Source organism: Chiloscyllium plagiosum, unplaced genomic scaffold (assembly GCF_037043375.1).
Source record: "Chiloscyllium plagiosum isolate Xiang-an unplaced genomic scaffold, Cpla_swu_hap1 HiC_scaffold_23, whole genome shotgun sequence".
NCBI classification, from domain to species: Eukaryota; Metazoa; Chordata; class Chondrichthyes; order Orectolobiformes; family Hemiscylliidae; genus Chiloscyllium; species Chiloscyllium plagiosum.
Genome location: NW_028270161.1, coordinates 61,191,622 through 61,205,175, shown reverse-complemented (window position 1 = coordinate 61,205,175; position 13,554 = coordinate 61,191,622). Strand labels below are relative to the sequence as shown.

The window sequence follows — 13,554 nt, the reverse complement described above, 5'->3', positions numbered from 1 at the left end:
GTCTTTTTCTGCCTGGAGATGTATGACCAGTGAAGTTCTGCAGGGGTCTGTACTGGGACTTCTGCTATTGTGATATTTATAAATTATTTGGATGAAAATGTAATAAGTTTGCAGAAGACACAAAGATTGGTGGAGTCATGGATACTGTAGAAGGTGTCAAAGGATATGATGGGTTATAGATCAGTTGCAGATATGGGCAGAGAAATGGCAAATAACGTTTAATCCAATCAAGTGTGACGTGCTGCACTTTGGGAGATCAAACGTTAAGGCAAAATATGTAGTTAATGGCAGGACCTTGATCAGCATTGATGCACAGAGGGCTCTTGGGATTGAAATCCATGCCTCCCTGGAAGTGGCCACACAAGTGGATAGGATGGTAAAGAAGCTGTATGACATGCTTGTCTTTATTGATCTGAACAGCTCCAATACAGTGCTAGGAACCTGTGCATAGGGTATAGCAAGTGTGGGTTTATTGGTCGGGGTATTGAGTACAAGAGTCAGGATGTCATGTTGCAGCTTTATCAGACTTTGATTAAGCTGCACTTAGAGTATAATTTAGAAAAATGTGAGGTGCTGCATTTTGGAAAGGCAAATCAGAGCAGGACTTATACACTTAAATGGTAAGGTCTTAGCGAGTGTTGCTGAACAAAGAGACTTTGGAGTACAGAGTCACAGTTCCTTGAAAATAGAGTCGCAGGTAAATAGGATAGTGAAGAAGGCGTTTGGTATGCTTTCCTTTTTTGGACAGAGCATTGAGTATAGGAGTTGGGAGGTCATGTTGTGGCTGTACAGGACATTGGTTAGGCCACTTTTGGAATATTGCATGCAATTCTGGTCTCCCTCCTATCTGAAGGATATTGTGAAACTTGAAAGGGTTCAGAAAAGATTTTACAAGGATGTTGCCAGGGTTGGAGGAATTGATCTATAGGGAGAGACTGAACAGTCTGGAGCTGTTTTCCCTAAAGCATCAGAGGCTGAGGGGTGACATTATAGAGGTTTATAAAATGATGAGAGGCATGGATATGGCAAATAGACAAGGTATTTTCCCTGAGGCGAGGGAGTCCAGAACTAGAGGGCATCGGTTTAGGGTGAGAGGGAAAAAATTAAAAGGGACCTAAGGGGCAACCTTTCGGAGCGCCGCTCATTCTCCAGGTGATAGTGGAGGGCTCAATCCCAAAACACAGAATTTATAGCAAAAATTTACAGTGTGATGTAACTGAAATTATACATTGAAAAATACCTTGATTATCTGTTGATTCTTTTTATCAGTTCGAATACCATGATAGTTTCACTTCTTTCATGTGTAAATCACAAAACCCTTTTTTTGAAATGTTGCATATTCAGGTTAGCTTTTACAATGAGTGTTAGCTAGACAATATGTTGAAGGTGTTAGCCCCCTGTGTTCTCTGTCTATGCCATGATGTTTAGATTGATTCTAATCTGAAAAGTGAGATAACAGAGTTTTACATGAATTCATGCAGTTTTTGAGCTCAGACTTTTACATGAATACACGCAGTTTTTGAGCAAAGTACAATGTAACTCTGCAAGTACAAATTCACCCCAAAAATATATGTGTGCATGTGGATCTTTATCTGTTTGTGTGTGTCTGGGTTGGAGGTTGTGAATGTGAGAGAGAGTATGTATGTGTGTGTAGTGAGTGTAGAGTGTCTTAAGTCTGTGAGTGGGTGCACGTGTGAGTGTGGGAATGTGTGTACATGTCTGGGGTGGGGGGTTGAGAGTGTCTGTGAGAGAGAGTATATATGTGTGTGCATGAGTGTAGAGTGGCCTCAGTCTCTGAGAGGATGCCTGTGTGGGAGTGTGTGTGTCTGTAAGGTGTATGTGAGTGTCTATGCGTCTGTGTACATGTGTGTCCGTGTATACGTGTGTGTATAGGAGTGCCTGTGTATGTGTGTAGGAGTGTCTGTGTGTGTGTGTGTATGGTGCAATGGTAGTCACCTGTAATCACCTGACATGAACCCATATGGGATCGGTACCCATAGGGTGGGCCTCAACCGGGACCTTGGGATCATGTCACATTACAGGTGACCACCATTGTACTATACACACACACAGACACTCCTACACACACACACAGGCACTCCTATACACACACATACACAAGGGCACACATGTACACCGACACAAACACACCCTTACAGACACACACACACAATCACACACACCCTTACAGACAGACACACTCTCACATGCACCCCTCACAGACTTAAGATACTCTACACTCACTACACCAACATATACATGCTCTCTCACACTCACAAGCCCCAACCACTCTACACTCATGCACATACATATACACTCTCTCTCAGTGACACTCACAACCCCCACCCCAGACACGCACACACACTCCCAGCACTCTCACATGCACCCCTCACAGACTTAAGATACTCTACACTCACTACACCAACATATACATGCTCTCTCACACTCACAAGCCCCAACCCAGACAGACACACACACACAAACAGACAAAGACCCACATGCACACATATATTTTGTGGGGTGAATTTGTACTTGCAGAGTTACATTGCACTTTGCTCAAAAACTGCATGAATTAATGTAAAACTCTGTTATCTCACTTTTCAGATTAGAATCAATCTAAAAATCATGGCATAGACAGAGAATATAGGGGGCTAACACCTTCAACATATTGTCTAGCTAACACTCATTGTTACAGCTAATCTGAAAATAGAACTTTTTAAAAAAAAGGGTTTTGTGATTTACACACGAAAGAAGTGAAACTATCATGGTATTCGAACAGATGAAAGACTCAATAGACAATCAAGGTATTTTTCAATGTGTAATTTCAGTTACATCAACTGTAAATTTTTATTAAAAAATCTGTGACTTAGAATTGTGTCCTCCACTATCATCTGAAGAAGGAGTGGCGCTCTGAAAGCTAGTGTGCTTCCAATTAAACTGTTGGACTCTAACCTGGTGTTGTGTGATTTTTAACTTTGTACACCCCAGTCCAACACCGGCATCTCCAAATGCTGACAGGGATGGTGGTGCAGGCAGATATGATAGGGCTTTTAAGGCGCTTTTAGATAAGCGCATGAATATGCAAGGCTTGGAGGGATATGGAACAAGGGCAGGCAAAAGGCGGCGCGGTGGTTCAGTGGTTAGCACTGCTGCCTCACAGCACCAGGGTCCCAGGTTCAATTCCAGCCTCGGACGACTGTCTGTGAGGAGTTTGCACATTCTCCCCGTGTCTGCATGGGTTTCCTCCAGGTACTCCGGTTTCCTCCCACAGTCCAATGATGTGCAGGTTAGGTGATTTGGCCATGCTAAATTGCCCATAGTGCTAGGTGCATTAGTCAGAGGAAAATGGCCCTGGGTGGGTTACTCTTCGGAGGGTCGATGTGGTCTGGTTGAGCCGAAGGGCCTGTTTCCATGCTGTAGGGGATCTAATCTAATCAACTGCCACTGTAATGTCTATATTTTAGAAAACAAGGAGACAAAAATCAAGTGAATATAGATCAGTTGCCTTAATATCTGTTGTTAGAAAATGTTAGCATATATTATAAAGAATATAATAGCGGAGTATTTAGAAATACATAAAATGATCAAGCAGAGTCAGCATAGCTTGACGAATATACTAGAATTCTTTGAAGAAGTAATAAGCAGGATAGATAATGGGAAAGCAGTGGTTGTGACATATTTGGGCTTTCAGAAGGCATTGATAAGGTACCATATATTAGGCTACTTGATATGATAATAGCCCATGGCGTTGGAGGTAGTGTATGCATATGGATAGAAGATTGGCTAACTAATAGAGTTGGGATAACGGGCTGGAGGGCCACAGGGATGAGTTCTGGTGCCACAATTCGTTACAATAAACATTAACGTCTTGGATGAGGAAAGTGAATGTATCATAGCCAATTTTGCGGATGGCACAAAAAAAGGACCAGAAAGCAAGTGGTGAGGATGACGCAGACTGCAGAGGAATATAGACAGATTAAGCAAATAGGCAAAAACTTGACAGATGGAATATAATGTGGGAAGATTTGAGAATATGCACTTTGGCAGGATAGGTTAATAGGGTAGTTGAAAAAGCATAATCAATCGTGGCATAGATTATAAAAGTAGTGAGTCATGTGGAACTGTACAGCACTTTGGTTGGTCCATAGCTGGAGTATTGTGTTGCAGTTCTCGTCACACTATAGGAAGGATATGTTTGCACTACAGGGGGTCTGTATGAAAATGTTTTTCCTCAACCCCCCCTCTAAGACCCCTACCTTTCACTTTTAAAAGCAAAATTGAGTAAACATGAGGGTCTAAAGGTAGATAAGTCCCCTGGTCCTGATGAAATGCATCCCAGGGTGATAAAAGAAATGGTGGAAGTTATAGTAGATACTTTAATGGTAATTTGCCAAAATTCCAGGCAGGTCCCAGTGGACTGGAAGACAGCGAATGTCATGCCGCTATTTAAAAAAGGGTGTAGACAAAAGGCAGGTCACCTTAGGTCAGTTAGCTTAACATCTGTAGTCAGGGAAAATGCTGGAGGCAATCATTAAAGAAACAATAGTGAGACATCTGGATGGAAAGGGTTCCATCAGGCAGACACAGGAAGGGATTCAGGAAGGGAAGGTCATGTTTGACAAACTTACTGGAGTTCTTTGAGGATGTAAAACAAGCACAGTGGATTGAGAGGAATAGGTGGATGTTATATACTTAGATTTCCAGAAGGCGTATGATAAAGTGCCACATGGAAGATGCAAGAAAAGAATGCATGGCGTTGCGGGGAATGTACTGGCATGGATCGAGGACGGGTTAACCAATAGAAAGCAGAGAGTTGGGATAAATGGGTGTTTCTCTGGTTGGAGATCAGTGGTGTGCGGGGTGCTGTAGGGGTCGGTGTTGGGCCCACAACTGTTCATGATACACTCAGTCTCCTCTTCTAAATCATTAATGTGTAACGTATCCAAGTTTGCTGATGACACTAAATTGAATGGAAAGGCAAACTGTGCAGAGGATGTGGAGGGTCTGCAGTAAGATTTATATAGGTTAAGTGAGTGGGCAAGGGTCTGGTAGTTGGAGTACAATGTTGGTACTCCAATATGAGGTTATCCACTTCGGAAGTAAAAGCAATAGTTCAGAGTATTATTTAAATGGTGAAAGATTGCAGCATGCTGTTGTGCAGAGAGACTTAGGAGTGCTCATACATGAATCACTACAAGTTGATTTGCAGGTACAACAGGTAATCAGGAAGGCAAATGGGATATTGGCTTTCATGGCTAGAAGGATTGATAGAAGGGGCCGGCACAGTGGCTCAGTGGTTAGCACTGCTGCCTCACAGCACCAGGGTCCTGGGTTCGATTCCTGCCTGTCTGTGTAGAGTTTGCACATTCTCCCTGTGTCTGCGTGGGTTTCCTCCAGGTGCTCCGGTGTCCTCCCACAATCCAAAGATGTGCAGGTCAGGTGAATTGGTCATGCTAAATTGCCCACAGTGTTAGTCAGGGGTAAATATAGGGTAGGGGAATGGGTTTGAGTGGATTTCTCTTCGGAGGGGCGGTGTGAACTTGTTGGGCCGAAGGGCTTGTTTCCACACTGTAGAGAATCTAATCTAATCTAATCTGAACAGCAGGGACGTACTGCTGCAATTGTACAAGATAATGGTGAGACTGCACCTGGAGTATTGTGTGCAGTTCGGGTCTCCTTACTTGAGTAAGGATATATTGGCTTTGGAGGCCGTGCAGAGGAGGTTCACCAGGTTGATTCCAGAGATGAGGGGGGTATCCTCTGAGGAGAGGTTAAGCCACCTGGGACTGTACTCCTAGAATTTAGAAGAATGAGAGAGGATATTATAGAAACATATAAAATTATGAAAGGGATAGATAAGATAGAGGCAGGAAAATTGTTTCCGCTGGTGAGTGAGACTAGGACTAGGGGACATGGCCTCAAAATTAGAGGGAGTAGATTTAGGACAGGGATGAGGAGGAACTGCTTTTCCCAGAGAGTATTGAATCTATGGAATTCTTTACCCACGGAAGAGGTAGCGGCAGCTTCATTAAATATATTCAAGACACAGTTGGATGGGTTTTTGCATGGTATGGAAATTAATGGTTATGTGAATAATGCAGGTAAGGAGGAGCTCAGCCATAATCTGAATGAATGTCGGAGCAGGCTCAGTGGGCCGAATGGCCTACTCCTGCTTCTATTCTTTCACAATGAAAATGACATCCCTTCAATTGCTGCTTTCTATCCACCCTCACATTTGTTAGGGTTAAATCCCACTTGCTCATCTGACTAATCCGTTTACATTTTCCTGTAACTTAACACCTTCTTCCCCCCCTCAACAATCCAACCAATCTTTGTGTCATCCGCAAGCTTACTTCTTATCCCTCCTACCCCCCCCCCCCCCCCCCCACATTCTCATTTACGTAATTTGTGAATATCACAAAGAGTAAGTGACCCAGGACTGATCCTTGTGGTACACCAATGCACACTGGGCTGCAGTCACACTGTCTTCTACCCCCACCCTCTGTCTCCTGTAAACGATCTTTGGATCCAACTTACTAAGTTGTAACCATGGACACCTTCTTTATCAATGTAGAACCATGTCAAAGACTGAATCCATATAAACCATGTCAATTGCCCTATCCTCGTCCAAACATTTGGTCACCTCATCGGAAAGTTCCACTAGAATTGTTAGACATGCTATCCCTCTAACAAAGCCATACTGACTATCCCTGGTCAAACCTTGTCTCTCGAAATGGAAGTCATGATTTGGAGGGGCCGATATTGGACTGGGGTATACAAAGTTAAAGATCACGCAACGCCAGGTTATAGTCCAACAGGTTTATTTAGAAGCACTAGCTTTCGGAGCACTGCTTCTTCATAAGGCAGTTGTCCTGATGAAGGAGCAGCGCTCCCAAAGCTAGTGCTTCCAAATCAACCTGTTGGACTATAACCTAGCATTGAGTGATTTTTAATTTCTAAATGGAGATTAATTTTCTCCTTCACTGGAGTGTAAAGTAATTCATTTGGTAGGAAGAACAATGGGAGGTAATATGAAAAAAGGGTGCAATTTTGAAACAGATAGAGGAATAGAGAAACTTTTGGATACATGTGCCCAAATTATTGAAAGTAGCAAGGAAGATTGAGGAAGTGACTGGAAAGACACACTGGATCCTGGGCTTTTTCATTAGGGGTGTAGAGTATAAAAATTAGTTATGATTAACCTAGTTTGGCCCCAACAAATGTATTATGTATAATTCTTGGCACTGGGCTTTAGGAAATATGTGGAGGCTTTGGAGAAGGTGCAGAAAAAATTTGCAAGAATGTTCCAGGAATTTGAATATAATAGACATTTGGATAAATTGGATGAACTGAAGCCTGGAAAGTGAAGCTTGAGCAGAGATTTCATAAAGATGTTCAAAACCATACATAGAATTGCAAATCTCTCTCTCTCTCTCTCTCTCTATATATATATATAATATATAAATATGTATATATAGCTTTCTTACTTTCCTTTTTTAAGGACAGTTTTTAAGAGGTTCCTCAATACTTGGACTACCTTTGCCAACACTTTTAAAAAAAACTGTGACCTCTATTCCAAGACTTAGGTCTAAACTGGATTTTCACCAAACTGAAGCTTGGTATAAAAGATTCTCCATTGGTCAAAGACTCATAATGAAGCCTGGTGAAAGTGTTTACTAACCTGAATTGTCGTTAATATATAAGGAAATTAGTTGTGCCAGCTTAGTGACTGCAATTAATTGCACAATTGATGGAGTTGTGGGGCTTGATTACCAATGCATTCCTTCCATCACACGCATAACATTGTTACTTTTGTGTAGGATGCTCTCAGTAGGAGAGATCCAGCAAATTTGCTTATGGCCAGGATATTAATCAGCTAATTCAAGACAAGGTCAGAGGCTGGAATGTGTGATTCACCTTGAGTAATTTATAATCCTTTGCTCTAGTATGGGACGTAGATATACCAACTTGGTGCGATAAGATTGAGATTGTATCACAAAGGTATATCGATTGCTCCAGGCTGGAATCAATCTCATTCTTCATTGTGTGCCCAATATAGAGGGAAATGGTTGTGGTTTAATTGCAGGAAGTGTGGCCATCCTAATATGATTCCATTCCAAAACAGTCTGAGACAATCACTACCAAAACTACTTCCTTCCTCGTTTCATGTCAGTGTCTTTATATGATGGAAAACAGATTTAAACAGAAACTTCTCTCTGAATCCCAACCACAAATGCCTCTCAATATGATAGTTGTCACGATAACAATTATGCAAATCTTTTCTGCACCATCTCCAATTTAATAAAATCCTTCCTATAGCAAGATGACCATAATTGTATACAATACCATAAATCCTCTTAGAGCTTGTGACTATGAACAAAAATGACAGAATTGCAGGACAGATTAATTAATGCAAGTGATTAATAAATATTTTTCCTTTTATGTGAAAACAACTTTATTATGCTCAAAATTTCTAACAATTGGAACACTCCAGAGGGCCACACCGTAGAATGTATTTATTCTTGTAAAACAATGTTATTGAGATGTGTGCAATTTCCAGAAATCATCTAGCAATGAAGACTACTTCAGAAATGATCAACTGTTCAGTAGTACTTTCAGGATTCGTTTTCAAGTGAACAATTTGTTTCTGATTTTTGAAGTGTTAAATTGCGCATTGATGTTACTGCTGGTTATGGGCTGGTGCTTTGTTAGTGATTGCGGAAGAAATTGGGGAGCACAGTTTAAAAAGTTGATGGTGGATAGGCAATGGAAAACATTAAAAGAGCACATTGATGAACTGCAACAACTATTCACATTCCTAACATTAAAACAGGAAATGTGGCCTGACTATGGCTAACAAGGGAAATAGACAATAGGTGCAGGAGTAGGCCATTCTGCCCTTCGAGCCTGCACCACGATTCATTATGATCATGGCTGATCATCCTCAATCAATATCCTGTTCCTGCCTTTTCTCCATAACCCTTGATTCCACTAAAATTAGGGATAATATTAGATCCAAGGAAGACTCATACCCAATAGCCAAAAAAAGCAGCAAACCTGAGGATTGGGAACAGTTGAGAATTCAGCAAAGGAGGACAAAGGGATTGATTAAGTGTGGGAATATAGATTACACGACTAAATTTGCAGTGAACACGCAAACTGATTATAAAAGCTTCTGTAAGTATGTGAAAAGAAAAAGATTAATGAAAATAAACATGATCAGAAAAGGGAAGTTAATGGGTAACAAAGAGATGACAGACCAATTAGATACATACTTTGAAACAAAAATAGAAATTGCTGGAGAAACTCAGCAGATCTGGCCGCAAATTCGACAGAAAGTGGAGTTAACATGTCAGGTCCAGTGATCCTTCTTCTGAACTCAGAACTTTCTGCTTTCTCTCCACACCTCTGCTGAGGTTTTCCAGCAACATCTGTTTTTGTTTCAGATTTATGGAATCCGCTGTTCTTTGTTTTATTTTAGATACAGTCTTTGGTTGTCTTCACAAAGGAAGACACAAATAACTTCCCAGAAATGTTGGGGACCACAAGGTCTAGCGTGAAGGAGGAACTGAAGGAAATCAGAAATAGTCGGGAAATGGTGCTTGAGAAATTGAAGTGGCTAAAAGCCAATAAATCCCCAACAATCTACATCCCAGAATACTAAAGGAAGTGGCCCTAACAATTGTGGATGTGTTGATAGTCATCTTTCAAAGTTCGATATACTGTAGAACAGTTCTTATGGATTGAAGGGTACTTAATGTAACCTGTCTGTTTAAAAATGGAGGTAAGAGAAAATGGGGAATTATAGACTGGTTAGTCTGACATCAGTGTTAGTGAAAATGCTAGAGTTCATTATAAAGCATTTAATAGCAGAGCACTTGGAAAACAGTGACAGGTTTAGATGGAGTCAACGTGGATTTATGAAAGAGAAATCATGCTTGACAAATCTACTGGAGCTTTTCAATGATGTAATTAGTAGAGTTGATGAGGGAAAGCATGTTTATGTGACTTACTTGGATTTTCAGAAGACTTTCAATAAGGTCCCACATAAAGATTAGTATGTGAGGTTAATAGGATCAGAGTTAGTGTACTGACATGGATAAAGAACTGGCCAGTTTACAGGAAACAAAGGATAGGAATAAATTAGTCTTTTTCCAAGTGATAGGCAATGGCTAGTGATTTATCACACTGATCAGTGCTTGGACCCCAGCTATTCACAATATATGTTAATGATTTAGATGAGGGAATTAAAGGTAATATCTCCAAGTTTGAAACAACACAAACCAAGGCGGGAGGTGAGCTGTGAGAAGGATGCGGAGATGCTTCAGTATGATTTGAACAAGTTGAGTGTGTGGGGAAATGCATGGGAGATGAAATGTAATGTGGATAAATGTGAGGTTATCTATTTTGGTAGCAAAAATAGAAAGTCAGATTATTTCCTGAATGGCGATAGGGAAAGGTGAGAATTCTAGGAAATTTCTAGGAAAGATAGATTGATGGGAGTAAGTAGTGCAACGAGACCTGAATGTCCTAGTACATCAGTAATTAAAGGTAATTGTGCAAGTGCAGCAAGTAGTGAAGAAGACAAACGATAAGTTGACTTTCACAGCAAGACGATTTGAGTACAGGAGCAAGGATGTCATGCAACAATTGCACAGGACTTGTTGAGAACATACTTGGAGTATTTGTGTGAAATTTTGGTTTCCCTATCTGAGGAATGTTTCTCTGGCTATGCAGAGAGTGCAACAAAGGTTTATCAGACAGATTCTGGGATGGCAGGACTGATGTACAGAGACTAGATCTGTTCGGACTGTATTCACTGGAGTCAAGAAGAATGAGGAGGGGGATGTCATAGAAACATCTTAAATTCTACCAAAACTAGACAAGGTAAACGCTGCAAGGAGGTTCTTGATGACTGGGAAATTCAGGCCAACAGTTTTGGCTATTTATTGAACCATAGAATCCCTACAGTGTGGAAACAGTCTATTCAGCCCATCAAGTTCATACCAGCCTTCGAATTTTTACAGATTACTGCACAGTTTTTCTGTGGTTTTAAATTAAGCACAAAGGTTTACCCCGTCTCGTAACACTCCCCCTCCGTTACCTGCCCTGCCTTATTTGCCAACAGTAGGTCAACTTTTGCACCTTCTCTTGTAGGTACATTGACATGCTGAATCAGAAAATTTTCTTGTACACGCTTAACAAATTCCTCTCCATCTAAGCCCTTAACACTATGGCAGTCCCAGTCCATGGTTGGCAACTTAAAGTCCCCTAAAATAACCACCCTATTAATCTTAAAGATAACTGAGATCTCCTTACAAATTTGTTTTTCAATTTCCTACTGACTATTGGATGGGCTATAATATAATCCCAATAAGGTGATCATCCCGTTCTTATTTCTCAGTTCCACCCAAATAACTTCCTTGGATGTATTCTTAAGAATATCTTTCCTAAGTACAGCTATAATCTATCCTTTATCAAAAACGCCACTCCCCCTCCTCTCTTGCCCCCTTTTGATCCTTCCTAAAGCGTTTGTATCCTGGAACATTAAGCTTCCAGTCCTATCTATCCCTGAGCCACATCCCTGTAACTGCTATGATGTCACTCCCATGTTCCTAGCCATGCCCTGAGGTTCATCTGCCTTCCCTGTTAGTCCTCTTTTAACTCATCAGCCCTACCTTGTTCTGTGCTTTGTTCCTGCCTGCTCTGGCTGTTTGACTCGCTCCTTTTCCCAATTGTACCAATCTCAGATTGAACTCTTTCCTCACTATCTTCCTCTCTTCCTCCCCCCCTCCCCCCGCCACACATAACGAGTTTAAATCTCCCCGAGCAGCTCTAGCAAATCTCCCTGCCAGTATAATAGTCCCCTTGCAATTCAGGTGCAATCTGTCCTTCTGCTCAACCGGCATGTTGTCAGGCAACCTGTCCGAGATCTTTAGAAGTATTTGTGGCGGATGCAATGCCATATTAATTAAGTTTGTTAAGTGAGGCACTTTATCTGTTCTAAAAGTGGTCTAGATTGGCTGAATTCAGAAGTAATAGGAACATACATTTTCATGAGGTCAACTGATTTATTTTGTCTGTTCAGAATAAAGACTGCAGTGCAAATTTAGCTTTGTTGAAAGTAAATTTGCAATACAGTTGAAATCCTCTTCATCTTTGTTTGGGTTGCACCTTATAGTCTGTGCTTCAGGAGGATTGCATGGAGCAACAAGATTAAAATATGTTTTATAAAATAATAGGAAATTATCTTGATGCTACTGAGTTTCTTTGTGTGCAAAATAGCTTTGTTTCCTTTATATCACAGTTCAGATTTTACAGACTGCATTTCAGCTTGTTTGATGCTGAACTGTGGTGTTTGAATGGTGAAGTTCACTTGCATGTGTTTAAGTTATGCTGCATCTTCCAACAAAACTTTGAGAGAGAGTACAATCCAGACATCCTCCAAAGCCATTGTCTCACTATTGTGGTAATTGCAATGTGAAGTGTAAATTTAAAAGTTGAAAAAAGAAATTGTAAACTCAACAATTTGTTATTTTCTCTTCATGCTGTTTGCTATTGTGATGAAAAGGCCAGAGTCAATGTCAGAAGATGAGAAAAGAAGGTATGTATTACACTTTTTTTCTCTTTTAACTTAATGCAACGTAAGGTTATCTAACAGGAATAATTGCTGCGTTATTAATATTGCAAACTTTGGTGTAATTTTCAAGGTAATGATTACAGGAGTTAATAGGTCAGTGATTCAAATGTTCAGTTTTCAAATACCAATATAAACTTACCGTGGACCTCTTGCATAGCATTTTCAACCATTTATCAATTTATATGTTTGGATTGCTATGTTCAAGAGGGTCTCTCTCTTCTGCTCTGTCCCTTTCCCCAACCCACAGCCTTTTCAGCTAAATGTAAGTCCCTGTTCTGATCTGCACAAGTAGTCTCTCTGCTCCAATGCAACACACTGAATCGACTGTTGTCAGCACACTTTAGGTTAGGATATGGGCAATACCTTTAATGTCAAGAGACAAAATGTACTCTGTGGATTTTGACTGCAGGTTCTCACTTTATTCTCTCATCCTACTCACTGGAATAATCTTCTAGAGGTATACTAAACCTAAAATGATAACGACTCCTGCCTGAAACTAGAGTGAATCTTCAACGTAAACATAGAACATAGAAAAATACAGCGCAGTACAGGCCCTTTGGCTCTCGATGTTGCGCCGATCCAAGCCCACCTAACCTACACTAGCCCACTATCCTCCATATGCTTATCCAATGCCTGTTTAAATGCCCATAAAGAGGGAGAGTCCACCACTGCTACTGGCAGGGCATTCCATGAACTCACGATTCGCTGAGTAAAGAATCTACCCCTAACATCTGTCCTATACCTACCACCCCTTAATTTAAAGCTATGCCCCCTCGTAATAGCTGACTCCATATGTGGAAAAAGGTTCTCATGGTCAACCCTATCTAAACCCCTAATCATCTTGTACACCTCTATCAAGTCACCCCTAAACCTTCTTTTCTCCAATAAAAACAGTCCCAAATGCCTCAGCCTTT

General features: G+C 40.9%; 1 protein-coding gene across 1 annotated transcript in view; it reads left to right on the top strand.

The window, feature by feature from the left end:
• LOC148145908 (uncharacterized) overlaps positions 1-13,554 on the top strand; it is a 77,267-nt gene that overhangs the window by 41,708 nt on the left and 22,005 nt on the right. Inside the window, exon 3 of the mRNA XM_087999750.1 lies at positions 12,572-12,604. Coding sequence (XP_087855876.1) covers positions 12,572-12,604 — 33 coding nt within the window. The remainder of the gene's footprint in view (positions 1-12,571; positions 12,605-13,554) is intronic.